We start from the raw sequence: 18,034 nt of genomic DNA, 5'->3' as shown, positions 1-18,034 counted from the left end.
TTTCCTCACTACCTGCCTGCCTCAAGCCTAACTAGTGAGGGACTTCATAGTGAGATTCTTCAAATTCACTGACTAGCCAGATAACTAGATGGCCATGTCCTTTGTCCCGCTTTTTGTTGGCACACTCTCTTGATAGCTGTCAAGGCTGTTTCATACCTAACGGAAGGATCAGCTGGGGCAGAAGTGTGATGGGCCACTGGAGGGGAGGAGTGAGATGGATACCAACAGAATTCCTGGTAGATTTCTTTTTCTTGGAAACTTGGGCAGAGAGATGAATACCTAGGTCTGATATGTGTTGTATGTTTAATTATTCTAGTAATTGAAAACAGATTATTATCTATGTTAAAAATATGAGTATCATCTTATTTGTCTTTGTACTTAGGTTGAAAATGGAAAGCCCACTTTTCTCCAACAGTGATGGCTGTGCAGATGACATAGTTATAGAGAAGTACCTGGTTGTATCCAAGGAGTCTGCATCCCATGTTCAGCTTGCATGCAGTAGGCAGCATTGTGCTTTCCCTTTGGATGGAAATGAACTTTGTATATGCAATACATCCGGTCCTGCATACCAGGTATTAAAAAAGTTTTTTTTTTTTGTTAGATGACACTAAGAGTCTGACCATTTCTCCACTTCTGTGATAGAGTGATAAAACTCTATGGAGTTAGTTAGCAACTATGGGAGAAATAATTGTTAACAAAACATTGTGTTTTTTGACTTTCAGAAAATAAATTTTTGGAAATCACTTAAAAGAAATCTTAAGAACATAAGCAAAGGAAGGTGAATCTAACACAGTAATGACAAGTTGAACTTTAAGATTTTTATTATTTTGCTTCAGTTTATTTTTTCAGGCAGGGGGAACACTGACCATGCCCAACTGTGTTCAGGGTTTATTCTGTGCTCAGGGATCACTCCTTGTGGTGCTCAGGGGAGCCCTATGCAATTTTGGGGATCAAACTGGGGTCAGCTATATGCAAAGCAAGGAAGGATTTAGCATTGTACTCTCTAGGTTTATTTTATTTTATTTTATTTTACTTGAGCCACACCCAGAAATGCTCAGAGGTTACTTCTGGCTTTGCACTCAGGAATCACTCCTAGTGGTTCTGGGGACTATATGGGATGATGGGATCAACCCATATATGATTGAACCTGTATTGGCTGCATGCAAGTTATGTGCCTTACCTGCTGTATTATCTCTTTGTCTTCTCTCTCTCTAACTTTAAAGATTTATTATTTTGTTTTGTTTTTTTGGCTACACCCAATGGTGCTCAGGGTTTCCTCCTGTTTTTAAGTTCATGGATCACTCCTGGTGGGCCCAGGATACCATATGGGGTGCCAGGAATTGAACCCAGCTCTACTTCATGCAAGGCAAATGTCTTACCCACTGTACTATCTTTTTAATTTTTAATGCAACACATTTAAGAAAGTTTATTCTGTTAATTGCAGAATCTTTTACATCAAGTGCATAGAGTTTTAAAGACATTCTCCTCCCAATTGATATTTTATGAAATACAATTATTTCAGTACTCTAAATAAAAATAGTTTTTGTTATATAAAACAAAAAAAGTAAATACTATTGATTCTTTCTGTATTGAGATTTTTTTTTGATTCATTCTTGATGCCATTCCTCTTGCTCACAGTAAAAACTGGACCTTGTGATGGAAAGATAGTGGGTAAGGCCCTTGCCTTGCATGCGGCTGTCCCAGATTCAAACCATAACTATAGTAATCTTTTGAACTCAGAGTCAGGAATAAGCCTTGAGTATTGTCTGTAACTTCACCCTCCCCCTAAAAAAACTTTTTAAAGGGGCTGAAGAGAGTATAGCTGATAGACTGCTGTTGTGCAGCAGTTGGCGTGCATGTGTCCAACTCAGATTTGATCCCTGGCACCTCATACGGTCCCACAGTCACAGAGCTAGGAGACCAGAGGTAAGCCCTTACCACAGCTAGCTGTGTCCCCCAAAAACCAAAGCAAAGCAAAAAAGGAAGCTGGTCATTATTGCAGAAGGAGCTCTCCCCTTCAGAAGAGAGTTTTATGAATACCTCTGTCATAGCTAATACTGATTCAGATTTCCAGCTTCTCTCTGAGTTTTTCAGTTAAGTGTAAAGGTCTTAGAAACTAATGTGCCCAGGGTTCAGAGTGATGGTACAGTTGGTAGGGTGCCTGCCCTGCAGAAAGCCAACCCAGGTTAAATCCCCGCACTACATATGGTACCCCAAGAACTGCCAGGTGTGGCCCCCAAAATGAACAAAAACAAACTATTTCCCAGAATTCAAGTGCTGTTATAGTGATTGTATCACTGTATCACTGTCTTCCTGTTATTCATCGATTTGCTCGAGTGGGCGCCAGTAATGTCTCCATTTGTCCCTGTTGAGTTCAGCGTCAGGGGTATGAGGTCCATTATTGTTATAGTTTTTAGCATATAGAATACGCCACGAGTAACTTGCCAGGCTCTGCCACACGAGATTCTGCTAGTGACAATAACCAGTGTACAAAACTTGTTCTTCTGCTTTTCTTGTTCCCTTCTTCTCTCCTATGGTGACACTTCTAGCACCAGAGAACTTTGTATAAAGGGGATAATTCATTCTGTATTCTTTTGTGTTGGTTTCTTTCATTCATCATCACGTTTATGGGATTTATCCACGCGGTTTATTTTTATGACTGCATTATATTTCATTGTATAGACCACCTCCATTCTGTGTTTGAGATTATTGTTTTGTTTCCTTATTTTGAGTGACACACTTTTCTTCCTTTTTTAAAAAATGTTTTTAATTTTATTGAATCACCGTGAGATAGTTACAAGCTTTCATGTTTGGGTTACAATCTCACAATGATCAAACACCCATCCCTCCACCAGTGCACATTCCTCACCACCAAGATCCCGGGTATACTCCCCCTTTCCCACCCTCCCCCTGCCTCTAAGGCAGATAATATTCCCCATACTCTCTCTCTATTTTTGCATATTATAGCTTGCAACACACACACTGAGAGGTCATCATGTTTGGTCCATTATCTACTTTGGGCATGCATCTCCCATCCCAACTGGTTCCTCCAGCCATCATTTTCTTAGTGATCCCTTCTCTATTCTACCTGCCTTCTTCCCTCCACTCATGAAGCAGTTTTCCAGCTATGGGGACATCCTCCTGGCCCTTGTATCTACTGTCCTTGGATGTCAGCCTCATGTGATGCTACCCCACACTCCACAAATGAGTGTGTATGGCCCCAAAACAACAAATTCTCTTCCTTTCATTAAAACATTTAAGTTTTGTCATTCAGGTCATTGTTGTAAGACCTAATTATAATTTTCAATTCTCTGACAGTTAATTAGAGTTATATTTTTGCTTATTGTTGTCTTTGGACTTTTTTATTTCACTGTACAGAATGCTTTTTTATTATTACTTTCAGTTTTCTTTTGAAAGATTCTTTCCTTCTGAGTTGAAAGAATTACTTGTGTACTCTAAAAACACACTTTTGGGTACTTTTTCCAGAGTTAGACCAGATAAATAGGCTTTTTTTTTTCTTTTTGGGTCACACCTGGCGATGCAGAGGCATTACACCTGGCTCTGCACTCAGGAATCACCCCTGGGGGTGCTCAGGGGACCATATGGGATGCTGGGAATCGAACCCGGGTTGGCCGCATGCAAGGCAAACGCCACACCTGCTGTGCTATTGATCGAGCCCCATCTTTTTTGTTTGTTGTTGTTTTTGGCAATATCTGGCACTGCTCAGGGTATACTCCTGACTCGGTGCTCAGATGTCACTCCTGGTATTGCTCAGGGAACTGTATGTGGTGCAGGGAATCAGACTGAAGTTGGCCACATGCAAGGCATGTGGTATAATTTTTCTGGTCTGGCTTCTTTTATTCCAGAGTAGTTAGAGCAGAGGCATGCTCAGTCCCTCAATTTCTTCTGTCATGTTGAATCTGCTGTTGGTCCTACTCACTTTATTTTTTATTTGTCACTCTAATTTTCACCTTCCCAAGATAGGTTGGGGGTTATTTTAATATCTACCTTATGTCTTTGTTAAACTTTTTAAACATATGGGTGACATTCTGATAACTGCTTTATGTGCATGACTTAATACTTTTATCTGATTCAGTTTTGGGTTGACTTCAAGACCATCTGAATTCCTTGTAAATGTTTTGCATTTTTTATTAAATTTCTCTTGGTTTGGGACTGGTCTTATATCTTTGAATATCTGTTTTTTTTATCGTTGAACATTATATATGAAAAATATACAGCTGGTTTAAGACTTAGGATGATCTTTTGGGGGGGCATTGTGCCTCACTTGACAATGTTCAGGGGTTACTCCTGGCTCAGTGCTCAGGAATCATTCCTTGTGGTCCTTGGGGGGCCATATGGGATGTTTATGTATATATATATTTATGTTTCACACTGTGGTTTACAGTACTGTTGCTGATAGGGTTTCATACATTACTTCTACCTTTCAGTCTCACTTCCTCCTCCTGGTTGAATGCTTCTTTTCATTGTAGATATTGTGGCCCCTGCTCTTGGTCTTATCCTCCAGGTCCCTTCAGTATATTTCCTACTGAATATCAGTTCTCATGTTCTTTATTTCCTGTCTTTGGGTATTCCCAAGTATTATTTCACTGTTAAGTTTTTTTACATTTCTATGTCGGTCTCTAACCTCTGGCTAACTCCCATTCAGATGATACTCTCCAGATCCCTACCTGGAGCAGCATGTAGTAGTCCATTGTGTATAGGTACCATAGTTTCTTTATCCAGTCATCTAGTCTTGGACATGTGGGTTATTTCCAGATTTTGGCTCTTGTGGATTGTGCTGCAAGGAACATAGGGGTGCAAATATCTTTTCTTCATTTTTTTTGTGGGTGTGACAGCCAGTCTGTTGGGCAGGCAAGGACCCGGGCAGGGACAGCCTCAGTCCTCTGCTGCCATTTGGCCTGGAGATTCAGCCCTAGAACCTGCATACCTGGGCCTTGCTTGTGGAAGCTCTTGGTCACTGGGATTCCATCTAGAGTAGGTAGGGACAGTGCACCTGCTCCATCTGGGGTGCCCCGGTGAAATTTTCCCAGTATGGGGCCTGGAGAGATCTCTGGCACTGTGGTGTCTCCCAGGACTTGCTGCTGGGTCTCTGGGCCAGGGCTTTTGGTGCACTAAGATCCACATTACAAAATTTTCAACAGATTATATCTTGGTGAGGGTCCTGAGACGGTGGAGTCAGGCTGGGGGTATGGTGGTGATTTTGGATTGTGGAAGCTAATGACTGATGGGGGCTCAGCTTGGGCAGACATAGGTCAACCTGTCCCCCTCCAATTTACCCCGGTCTGTTCAGCCGAGCTTTTCTGTGGCTTTTGATCTCTTTCGAGATTTATTTAGCTGTCTCTGAAGCAAGGCCAGCAGTAGAGCTTAGAGGGTAGTGCTGGAGTTGGTTCATGGGGGTGACTGTCAGTGCTTCCATGTCTTTTGGGAAATGGAGTGGAGGTAGCCCACCCCAACTCTGAGAAAACCTGGAGATTTCCGTTACAAAACCCACATTCCAGAATTTTCTGCAGATTATATCTTGGTGAGGTCTGTCCTAAGACCATGGAGTCAGGCCAGGGATATGGAGGTGATTTTGGATTATGGAAGCAAGTGGTTTCTGGGGGCTCTGCTTGGTTGGGCAGGCAAAGGCCAACCCGCCCCCCCTCCCGATTTACCCCAGTCTGTTTTCCATGTGCGGGTCTGAGATTAACTGTGGCTTTGGACCTCTTTTAAGATTTATCTATGGGTCTTTGAAATAAGTCTGATTAATGAGCTTGTATAGCTGAGCCCGAGGTGTTTTGTGGGTGTGGCTCCCACATACCTAATTTTTGGCTGTTCTTGGTAAACTTGGCCCCAAGCTGTTGGGGTCTGACCGTAGGCAGAGTGGCAGTTTTGGGGTATCAGAAAGCCTGAAGGCACCATCAAGCTTCTGATGAACTTTCCCCACAGGTACAGGTTGACCTGCTGGTGGCACCATATCCCCAGATTTCATTGATCTTTTGATTTTGGGGGATCCCAGTTCACTGATTTCTGCTCTAAGTTTTATTACTTCCTTTCTCCTGTCTGCTTTTTGGCTCCTTTTGTTGGTCATTTTCCAGGTTCTTAAGTTGTGCAGTCAGGTTACTATGTAGGCCCTTTCTCCCTTCCTGATAAATGCTTGCATAGTTATGAACTTTCCTTTTAACACAGCTTTTGCTGTGTCCCACAAGTTCTGGTAGATTTTGTCCTCATTCTTGTTTATTTCCAGGAATCTTTTGGTTTTCTTGCTGATCTCTTCTCTGACCCACTAGTTGCTCAATAAACTGTTTAATTTCCAGGTATTTGATTTGTTCCTCCATTTATATTTGTGATTAACTTCTATTTTCAGTGTGTCATGATATCAGAATATATATTTTTTTTGCTTTTTGGGTCACACCCGGCGATGCACAGGGGTTACTCCTGGCTCTTCACTCAGGAATTACTACTGGTGGTGCTCAGGGGACCATATGGGATGCTGGGATTTGAACCCGGGTCGGCCGCATGCAAGGCAAACACCCTACCCGCTGTGCTATAGCTCCAGCCCCGATCTCAGAATATTTTTGATACAGTTTCTTTTCTCTTGACTTGGTGGAGATATGCTTTGTATCCCAGCACATGGTCTCTCTCGGAGAATATCCAATGTGCATTGGAGCAGAATGTGTATTTGACTTTGTGGATGAAAAGCCTTATATATTTCTATTACATTCCTCTCTTCCATTTCTTTCTTTAAAGAAAGTATTTATTTACTGAGCTTTCATCTAGTTGGCTTATTAAGAGTGACTGAGGAGAATCTGGAAACAACCGGAGAACAGACGACTGGTTAAAGAAACTTTGGTACATCTACACAATGGAATACTATGCAGCTGTTAGTAAAGATGAAGTCATGAAATTTGCTTATAAGTGGATGGTCATGGAGAGTATCATGTTAGGTGAAATGAGTCAGAAAGAGATGGACAGACAAAGAATGACTGCACTCATTTGTGGAATATAAAATAACATAATGTGAGACTGACACCCAAGGACAGTAGAAACAAGGGTCAGGAATATTGCTTCATGGTTGGAAGCCTGTCTCATTAGGTGCGGTAGAAGGCAGCTGGAATAGAGAAGGGATCACTAGGTCAATGATGGTTGGAGGGATTGTTTGGGATGGAAGATGTGTGCTGAAAGTAGATAAAGGACTAAACATGATAACCTCTCAGTGTCTGTATTGCAAACCATAATGCTCCAAAACAGAAGGAGAGTATGGGGGAAATTGTCTGCCATAGAGGCAGGGGGAGGGGTGCGATGGGGAGGATACTGGGTACATTGGAATTGGAAAATATGCACTGGTGGAGGGATAGGTGTTTGATCATTGTATGACTGAAACTCAAACATGAAAGCTTTGTAAGTGTATCTCACGGTGATTCAATTAAGAAAAAAAGTGACTGAACGGTGTTGAAGTCTCCAACTACAAGTGTGTTTCTACTAATGTCTTTTTCCAAGTCCATTAGCAGTTTTTTTTAAGTATTTTTCTGGTCCCTCCTTAGGTGCATATATGTTTAGAAGTGTGGATTCTTCCTGATGTGCATATCCTTGAGTCACTTCCCTTGTAAACTTTTTCAGTCTGAAGTCTGTGTCATCTTTTTCTAGTATAGCCACCCTGGCCTATTTTGGTGGGAGTTGTTTGCCTGAAGGATTCTCTTCCAACCTTTGATTTTGAATCAGACTATTCAAATGTGTTTCTTACAGGCAGCAGAATGTGGGATTCAGTTTTCTAATTTATCCTGCTACTCTGTCTCTTAATTGGTATATTTAGCCCTTTGACATTAAGAAAGATTATTATCATGGAGTTTTGTGTCATCTTTCTGTAGGATATTGGTGTGTTTGTGGAACTTATCTTAAAGTAACACCATTAGTTCTTCTGTAAAGATGATTTTGAGTCTATGAAATTACCAAGTTATTATTGTTGTTGTTATCTATGAAATTGTGTATCATTCCTTTAAAGCTGAATGAGAGTCTGACTGGGTAAATTATTCATGTTTAGTTCATTTTATTGAGGATTTTTTTCAATCTATATTGTATCACTGTATCTTTGGGTCCAGATGGTTTCATTTGATAAATCTGTGGGTAAATCTTAAGGATGCTCCATTATGTATAATTTCTTTGATCTTGCTGCTATCAAGATTCTATTCTGTCTCTATCTGTGATTTCCATCATTCTGAGTAAGATGTCTTAGAGTATTTGTGTTTGGATTTCTTTTAACTGGTACCCTTTGGGCCTCCTGGATCTGGGTTCATGTACTTTTAAGCTCTGGGAAATTCTCAACAATGTTGTCTTTGACTGTTGATTCTTCATCAAGGTTGCCTTCCTGCCCCTCTGGGACTCTGATGATTCTTATGTTATTCCTCTTGACTTCATCTCAAAGTTCTCTTGTCAGTTGTTCATTTATTTTGAGACTTCCCCCCACCTTTTACTGTTGTCTGAAAGATTTATTTACCTGGTCCAGAAGCTCACTGATTCTGCTCTCAGCAGCTGTCACTATGCTGGTGAGGCCTTCCAGTGAGTTTTTAGTTTCTCTTACTAAGTTTTTCAGTTCCTCATTTCTGTTCATAGTTTTCTCATTTCTGTTCTCATAGCCGCTTATGTTTTATTGGTTGTCTATTCCATTATTTCTTTGAGCTTGTTAAATATCCTAGGAATTTCCACTCTCAATTCCTTCTCAGAGAGCTTATATGGGTGGATATTACTGATGAGTCCTCAGGATCACAATCTTCATCTGCTACTCATGATGGGGTTCTGTGCTGATTCCTATTGCGTTCTGGGGGTAATTCAAGCATAAGGAAGACTATCTTGGGCCTATTTTAAGGCTATCTCTTTTCAGGTGTACTATAAGGTGATGGGGGTACTTTATCATTCTCCCAAAAAATATTCTTTTACTCTTTTTTTAAAAAATTTTTTTTATTGAATCACCATGTGGAAAGTTACAAAGCTTTTGGGCTTAAGCCTCAGTTATACAATGCTCAAACACCCATCCCTTCACCAGTGCACATATTCCACCACCAGGAACCCCAGTATACCTCCCCTCCACTCCTGCCCCCCCACCTTCTGCCTGTGTAGCTGATAAATTTCACTTTACTTTTCTCTTTACTTTGATTACATTTAATATTCCAGCAAAAAAACTCACTATTATTGTTTGGAGTTCCCCCCCACCCCCCAAAGTCAGACCTGTTGAAAAGGAAGCATTTGATAATTTGTTTTCCATTGCTGACAATGAAGAGATAGGAGGTCCTGTGGCCGCGTGGTTTTGGATTTCTGTGTTTTAGTAACTAAGTCCAGGGAAATTTCTGCCAGAAATTGCATCACTGCAAGCTCGTATCTCCCTTTTGTGGTCGTCATAAGATGGTGGCCGTGGCTCAGTTCACAGTCTAGAGACATTTCTGCAAGAAGCTGCCTGTGCCCAAAGTAGTTTAGCTGGCCTCCGGGGCCATGGTCGTGCAGCAGCAGAGAGGCTGCTTTTGTGCTTCAGTCCCTTGCAAAAATCTCTTTCTAAGCTGCCTCCCTAGGATTTTCCCTCTGCCTGGGAGGAGTGTTGTAATGGGGAATGCTGCTCTGACTGTCCTTTCCCTTTGTCACCTTGCCTTCATTATGCTCTGGTACCTCACAGGAATACATATGTATTTGTGAGGGTTTTTTTTAAACTTTTTTTATTTTTGACTTTTGGACCACATCTGGCAATGCTCAGGAATTACACTTGGTCGTGTTCAGGGAAACATATGGGGTGCCAGGGATCTAATTTAGCTAGGCAGTGTTCAGGGAACCATATGGGATGCCAGGGTAGGCCACGTGCAGGACAGACACTCTACACACTATACTATCTCTCTGGTCCCTTTTACTTTTCTTGTCATTCTCACTTGGAGGGTTGGTACAGAAGAACCATCCCTGTTGGTTCCCTGAGTGAGAGTTGTCATAACACATGACTACCTGCTCTCAATGTATCATCTTGTAAGCACCTCAGCTTATCATGACACCAGGGTTTCCTGGTTCTGTTGCATCATTCCACCTAGGGCCTCCACTTGTGAAGTGTTTATATTTATTTTTTTCCTTTCCTTCATCCTACAAGCCTTTGGGTAGGAGATGATGAGTTGAGTATCTCAATCAAGGGATATCCTGCCTAAACCCATCCTGTTGCCTTGTATCTCTTTGTATCTTGTATCTCTTTGGAGTTTCCCATTTACTCCCATAGTCTTCTTAGCCTCCCACATCTCCCTCTACTCTCTTCTATACCTGCAGGAGTAAGATATTCCTGAGTAGCAACATGGTCACCATTTTCCTCTGCTTGTGCATTTCTGCTGACTTCCAGTATCCAGGTGTTGGATAACAATGGGTTGTCCTTGCTCTTCCCACAGGGAGCTTAGGTTTATTGAGCCAATCCCACAACAGTGTCCCTGAGGCACACCCAGTTCCATCAGGCACCAATAATCCTATATTGCTTTTCTCTTTCCTTCGTGTCATTTGCATGGTTTATTTAGCAATGTCCTTTTTGTATAGACACCGGAAAACAGTTCATGCTATGCTTTGTAACATGGGAGTTAATTGACTCCAAAATAATATTTACTCCTGGGCATCCATATCTACTTGACTTAAGCCTCAGTTGTCCTTAGTTCCGAGCACTGCAAAAGCAAGGTCCCGATGAAGGGACTGGTGGACCCAGGGCAAGCTGTAATCTACCCTCACATCGAAAGGAGACAAACTAAGTGCCCTAAGTATAGTAAGTTAAGAGCACGATCATGAAACAAGCTCTGTTGTGACCCAAAAAGAAGTAACCGAATGAGGACCCTGCTGGAGTTAGGAAAGACTAACTTGACCTGAGGACTGTGGTCTGGAATATACAGTAAGATGTCCCCAGGAAGAGCCAACCTTTAAGCTTAACATATCTCTTGCTGTGTTCATACAAAATGACTAGAAATATTATAAGAAGTAAATTTACTGTGATTACTAGCTGAGGAAAGGAGAAAGCAATACACCCTCTATGGAATCCTGCCCTTGAGCTGATCTCCTAGTAATCTGGAGTAATCTCCTGAGATGAGATTTTGTCCTTGAGTTGATCTCTCGAAGGAGTGGCTTTGCCTCTATTTGTTGTTATGATAATGTTCAACTCCATCTTTGTCTATCCCCACCCTTCATGATTTCTACAAACTATGCTGCAAGGGGAAAGAGGGACTAGAATGTTGACAATGAGACATTGGAGACTAGAGGAGGACTATGAAGACTTTGGGACTTTGAGATCTTTGAGGACTAGAAAAACTAGAAAGTTGATGACTAGATAGAAGATGAGAACTGAGACTTTGGGACATTGAGGTCTTTGAATACTAGAAGGAGGACTAGATGATGATGATGACTGGAAGTAGGGGAATATGAGACTACGACGAGATAAGGAAGGAGATAACGAGGTAGAAGATGTTGAGATCTACCAGGAGACTAGGATGATAGTCTAGTCTCCTATTATGACTGGAACTCTGACCAAAACTACAATTATACTTGTGCCATGAGGGGAGAGATCAGAATTTGCCAGGGAGGAGAGATAAATAAACCAGCTACCAACCAGCCTGGGGCCTAGGCCCAGTTTCTTCATTCCCGGGTCCTTTGTCCGTTGCTGTTGTCATCTGGCCTAAAGAGGCAGCTCTTAGCCACTCAGTGCTTGAATCCCGCGTGCCCATGCCTTTTATTTGGAGACTCACATCCAGGTGCTCCATAAAAGCTCCTTACAGGGGCTGGAGAAATAGCACAGCAAGTAGGGCATTTGCCTTGCATGCGGCCCACCCGGGTTGGATTCCCAGCGTCCCATACGGTACCCTGAGCACTGCCAGGGGGTAATTCCTGAGTGCAGAGCCAAGAATAACCCCTGTGCATCGCCGGGTGTGATCCCCCCCAAAAAACCTCCTTTATATGTGCCAGGGCAGCCTCTCCCCATTCCACCTCTTTCCAGAAGTTTCTCACACCTGTCTCGCTTTCCCAGTGTCCTGAGTACTCTCTTTTGTCTGTTCTCCTTCTCACACAGCTGTCCCATTTCTGGTAGTTTCTGGGAATGAAAAATCTTTTCCATTTAATGTCTTAGGTTTGAGCTTATGTTATATTCTATTATTCTTTATATGTTACCTATAATCTATTTTTTTGTTACCTCTTTAGCTTCTCACTCTAAGAGGACACTCCCATCCAATTACTTCTGTGGCATTTGGCAACATAGAAAATGCACCTCTCATATGTTCTGCATCCAAAGATTGTGTTATTATGTGGGACCTGGATAAATGCAGAGAGAATGTACTCCAAGGTAAACAAACATTTATGACATCATTTAAAAAATATGCAGAGTAATAGTTCATCCTGAATTATACTTAGTAACATGGGAGATTTGGGGATTTGTGTAAAAACACAAAAGAGAAGAGGGCCCTGCGGGGCTTCCCCCACCCTGGGGAGGTTGATGGCGATGATGAGGCAGGTGAAGGAAGGAAGAAGGCCAAACTGGTTGCTCGATCAGTTTATTTCATTCTCTCTCTCTGCTTCTCTCCCAGTTCTCGATCTCTATCTGGATCTTCCTCTAATTCCCCTTTCTGCCCCGCTCACTCTCACTTCTTTCACCTTGTGCTCTGCTTATGTGTGTGCCACCGTGCTCTCTTCTGTCTGTCTCTCCGTGTCTGCCTCTCCGTGTCTGTCTCTCCGTGTCTGCCTCTCTGTGTCTGCCTCTCTGTGTCTGCCTCTCTGTGTCTTCTATCTCTCTGTCTTCTTCATCTGTTTCCCTCTTCTGTCTCCTTCTTCCTCTGTCTCCCTTGTCTTATTTCTCCCCCATCCTACTTCATTCTCTCTCTCTGCTTTCCCCCCAACCCCCTCATACAGCCACCTTAGCCCCCCCCCCCCCGCTCTGCATGCTGGGGCTTATGCATAGGTGTGGTTACAATCAATAGGGGGTAAAGTTCTATCCCTTAGGGGATGCTTTCACTAGGACAGAATCTCTTTCAGCAGGACATCTGCCCAAGAGCGGAATCCCATGGCTGTGTTTCTCCTCTCTTTGTCCAACTAACATATAAGTATTCATATTATAAATCATTTTGTATGGACATAGCAAGAGACGCATTAAGCTTATAGAATTGCTCTCGACTGGGGTCACCTCGATCTCAGACTACAGTGCTCAGGCCAGATTAGTCTTTCCTAGCCCTAGCAGGGTCCTAGTCTCGGCATTGCTTTTGGATCATGACATGACATGTCCATGACCAAGGTCTTAACATATAGTTAAGCATTAGGCGCTTTGGCCAGGCCCATCTCGATGCCAGGGTAGCACATAACTCACCGCTTGCCCTGGGTCCGTCCTGTCCCTCGTCAGGACCCTGCTTTTGGGCGTGCTAGGAAGTAAGGGCAGTGGAGGCTTAAGTCCAGAAGCAGATGCCTGGGAGTGAATACTATTTGAAGCCAATTAAATCCCATGTTACCAAAGCATATTAATAAATGTCTTTTTTTTGTCCACACAAAAAGGATATTGTTTTAAAGTAAACTATTCAAAAGACATAAGAGAGGAGAAAGACAATATTAACTTACAATACAAGTTCACTGCCCTAGCAAGGTCTGACCTTACAAATTAACAGAGCAGATAAACTGGTAAAAGTGGTTACAGATAAACAAAGGAATGGAAGTGACTCGGGAGCACTTTGATGGGCATGACTGATATACCTAAGCTCCTAGTGGCAAGGGGAGCAGGACATACCAATGTAGTCTAGAATTGTTTAGAGATTATTACCAGATAAGCCCAAATTCTGTGGCAAGGGAGAAAGGACAAACCAGTGATATCCAACAGGATTGCTTATTGTTTCTTTGGCTTTGAAACCAGATGTCTAATCTGAACCTTCTAATGGAAGGCATATGGCCCATGCATATTGTTTGACCTTTACTGTGTGGGAGGTTAATCTCATTTCACTTGTTTTATTTTATTTTTATATTTATTTATTTACTTATTTTTTCACAAAGCTGTTCATGATTGGATTTCAGTCATATGTGTTCCAACACCCATCCCTCCACCAGTGTAATTTCCCAGCACCAATATCCACAGTTTCCCTCCTACCCTCCAAGCTCCTCCACACCCCCACCTGCCTCTATGGCAGGCACCTCACTTCTCTCTCTCTTTCTCTTTCCCTCCCATTTTAGGCACTGTGATTTGCAATACAGATGCTGGAAGATTATCATGATATCCGTATACCTACTTTCAACACTCAGTTCCTCTCCAGAGTGTTCATTTTCAACTGATGTTATCATAATGGACCCTTCTCTATCTTACCTACCCTCCGCCCACAACACCCTTGTGGTAATTTCTAGCCATTGATCAGTCCTTCTGGTTTTCCCTGGTCTTGGATATTAGTTTCATACTGTTTAAAACATTTTTTTATGTCCCACAAATGAATGCAGTTATTCTATATCTGTCCCTCTCCTTCTGACTCATTTAACTCAGCATGATACTCTCCAAGTCCATCCATTTGTAGACAAATTTTGTGACCTCATACTACACAGACCTAACAGCTGTGTAGTATTCCATTGTGTAGAAACAACATGGTTTCTTTATCCATTTGTCTGTTATTAGACACTCAGGTTGTTTCCAGATTCTGACTATTGTGAATAGTGCTGCAATGAACGTAGGAGTGCAGATGGTGTTTCTGCTGTGTGTTTTTGAATTGCTGGGGGGAAATTCCCAGAAGTGGTATATAGCTGGGTCAAATGGGAGCTCAACTTCTAGTTTTTTGAGGAATGTCTGTATTATTTTCCAAAAAGGCTGAACCAGTTAGTATCCCCACCAGCAACAAATGAGGGTCCCTCCCTCCCTGTGTCCATGCCATGGTTGTTCTTGTTGATTCGGATGTGTGCCAGTCTCTCTTGTGAGAGATGATATCTCATTGTTGTTTTGATTTGCATCTCCCTGATGATTAGTGAAAATAGAGCAATTTTTATGTGCCCTTTGGCCATTTAGATTTCTTCTTTGAGGAAGTTTCTGTTCATTTCTTTCTCCCATTTTTTGATGGGGTTGGATTTTTTTTCTTGTAAAGTTCTACCAGTGCCTTGTATATCTTTGATATTAACCCTTTATCAGATGGGTATTGGGTGAATAGTTTTTCCAGTTCCATGGGCTGTCTTTGTATCTTGGTCACTGTTTCTTTTGCAGTACAGAAGCTTCTAAGTTTAATATAGTCCCATTTGTTAATTGTTGCTTCTACTTGCTTAGTCAGTAGTGTTTCATCTTTGAAGATGCCTTGAGTTTCAATGTCATGGAGGGTTTTGCCCATGTTTTCTTCTATGTATCTTATGGATCCAGGTCTAATGTTGAGGTCTTTAAATCCATTTTAATCTAACTGTTGTAGAGGTCAGAGTTTTTTTTTTTTTTTTGCAGGTAGCTGTTCAGTTTTCCCAGCACCACTTGTTAGAGGCTTTCCTGCTCCACTTTATATTTCTTGCTCTTTTATCAAAGATTAGGTGATCATATATTTAAGCATCTGTGCCAGGATATTCAACTCTATTCCATTGGTCTGCAGGTCTGTCTTTACTCCATGCCATGCTGTTTTAATTACTGCTGCTCTGTAGTACAGTTTGAAGTTGGGGAAAGTGATCCCTTACATCTTCTTTTTCCTAAGGATTGCTTTAACTCTTTGTGGGGTTTATTGTCCTATATAAATTTCAGGAGCATTTGATCTATTTCTTTGAAAAAATATCAGAGCTATCCTTATAGGGATTGCATGGAATTTGTATAATGCTTTTGGGAGTATTGCCATTCTGACAATGTTAATTCTCCCTTCCATGAGCAGGAGATGTCTTTCCATTTCCTCGTGTCCTCTTTTATTTTTTGAAGTAGAGTTTTGCAGTTTTCTTTGTACAGGTCCTTTACCTCCTTAGAAACGCTTTAGGTTTCTCTAAGTACAATACCATTTCATCTGCAAGTAGTGAGAGCTTGACTTCTTCCTTTTCTATCTGGATGCCCTTAATATTGTTTTCTTCTCTAACTGCTATGGTGAGTACTTTAAGCACTATTTTGAATAGAAGTGGCAAGAGTGGACAACCTTGTCTTGTCTCTGATCTTAGAGTGAAGGCTTTTAGTTTTTGAGGATAATGAGGATCCTATTGAGGATAATGCTTGCTGTGGGCTTGGGGTAGATGGCTTTGACTATATTGAGGAAAGTTTCTTTGACTCCCATTTTCTTGAGAGTTTTTATCATGAATGGGTGCTGGATCTTGTAAGAAGCTTTTTCTGCATCTATTGATACGATAATGTTTTTTTTTTTTTATCTTTCATTGGTATGGTGTATTATATTGATTGACTTTTGAATGTTAAACCTTCCTTGCATTCCCAGAATGAATCCTACATGGTCTTGGTGTATCATCTTTTTGATGAGTCATTGGATTCTATTTGCTAGTATTTTGTTGAGGATCTTTGTGTCCATGTTCATCAGGGATATTGGTCTGTAATTTTCTTTTTATGGTGTGTCTCTGTTTGCTTTGGGTATCAGAGTGATATTTACCTCATAGAAACTGAGTGGGAATATTTCTATTTCTTCAATTTCCTGGAAAAGTTTGAAAGGGACTGGCAATAGGTCCTCTTTAAAGATTTGGAAAAATTCACTAGTGAATCCATCTGGGACTGGGCTTTTGTTTTGGGGAAGACTTTTGATTACCATTTCAATTCCCTCAATGGTGATAGATCTATTCAGGTTTTCCAAATCTTCTTGGTTTAGCCCCGAGAGGTTATAAGAATCCAGGAATTTACCCATTTCTTCAAGATTCTCTATTGCATGCTGTAAGGATTTTCTTTTCTTTTTTTTTTTCTTTTTGGGTCACACCCAACAATGCTCAGGGGTTACTCCTGGTTCTGCACTCAGGAATTACTCCTGGCAGTGCTTGGGGGACCATATGGGATGCCGGGGATCGAACCCGGGTCGGCCGCGTGCAAGGCAAACGCCCTACCCGCTGTGCTATCGCTCCAGCCCCTGTAAGGATTTTCAAAGTAATCTCTGATGATCCTATAAATTTCTGCATTCCTCTTGTGATGTCCCCCTTTTCATTTCTGATATGGTTTACTAGGTTCCTCTCTCTTTATTTCTTTGTGAGTCTTGCTAGTAGCTTATCGATCATGTTTATTTTCTCAAAGAACCAGCACATGGTTTCATTGATCTTTTGGATTCTTTTGGGATCCCAGGTTATTGATTTCTGCTCTAAGGTTTATAATTTCCTCCCTCTTGCCTGGTTTGGGCTCCTTTTTTGGGTCATTTTCCAAGATCTAAGCTGTGAGGTTGTTATTGATGTGGGCCCTCTCTTCTTTTCTGAGGAATGATTGTAGAGCTATAAACATTCCTCTTAACACTGCCTTTGCTGAGTCCCACAAGTTCTGTTAGCTTGTGTTCTTATTCTCACTTGTTTTCAGGAATCTTTTGATTTCCTCTTTGATTTCCTTTCTAACTCACTGATTGTTCAGTAGTGAGCTGTTTAATTCCAGGTGTTCGATCTAAATTTCTGTTTCTGTTTGCGATTCACTTCTATTTTCAGTGCATCATGGTCTGAAAAGATCATTGATACAGTTTCAATCCTTTTAATTTTATGGAGGTATGGAGGTATGTTTTGTGGCCCAGCATGTGATCTGTCTTGGCGAATTTCCCATGTACACTGGAGAAGAATGTGTATTCAGCTTTTGGGGGATAAAAAGTCTGTATTTATCTACTGATCCCCTCTCTCCCCTTTCTTCCCTTAAATAAAGCATGTCCTTGCTGAGCTTTAGTCTGGTTGATCTATTGAGAGATTGTAAAAAACATCTGCTGGGGGGCGACTGGGGGAAGAGCCCCGGCAGCTCTCCCCGTTGGCCACCCCCCGGGTTCGAGGGGGTTTGGTCCCAGGCTGCTCGCCCAGCCGGAGTGGCCTGGGCCATGGGGCAGACAGAGGAGGAAAACAAGGGCCAAGCTGGTTGATCAATCGGTTGTATAATCCTTAGAAATACATACATAAACTATATATGCTCATCTAT

The 18,034-nt window shown here is 41.7% G+C and overlaps 1 protein-coding gene across 1 annotated transcript in view; it reads left to right on the top strand.

Moving 5' to 3' along the window:
- The window catches only part of WDR27 (WD repeat domain 27), a 136,179-nt gene that overhangs the window by 1,636 nt on the left and 116,509 nt on the right, over positions 1-18,034 (top strand). Inside the window, exons 2-3 of the mRNA XM_055136760.1 lie at positions 383-572; positions 12,184-12,325. Coding sequence (XP_054992735.1) covers positions 390-572; positions 12,184-12,325 — 325 coding nt within the window. The 5' untranslated portion in view covers positions 383-389. The remainder of the gene's footprint in view (positions 1-382; positions 573-12,183; positions 12,326-18,034) is intronic.

This window comes from Sorex araneus, chromosome 4, assembly GCF_027595985.1.
Source record: "Sorex araneus isolate mSorAra2 chromosome 4, mSorAra2.pri, whole genome shotgun sequence".
NCBI lineage: Eukaryota > Metazoa > Chordata > Mammalia > Eulipotyphla > Soricidae > Sorex > Sorex araneus.
This window is presented reverse-complemented; position numbering and strand designations above follow the sequence as displayed.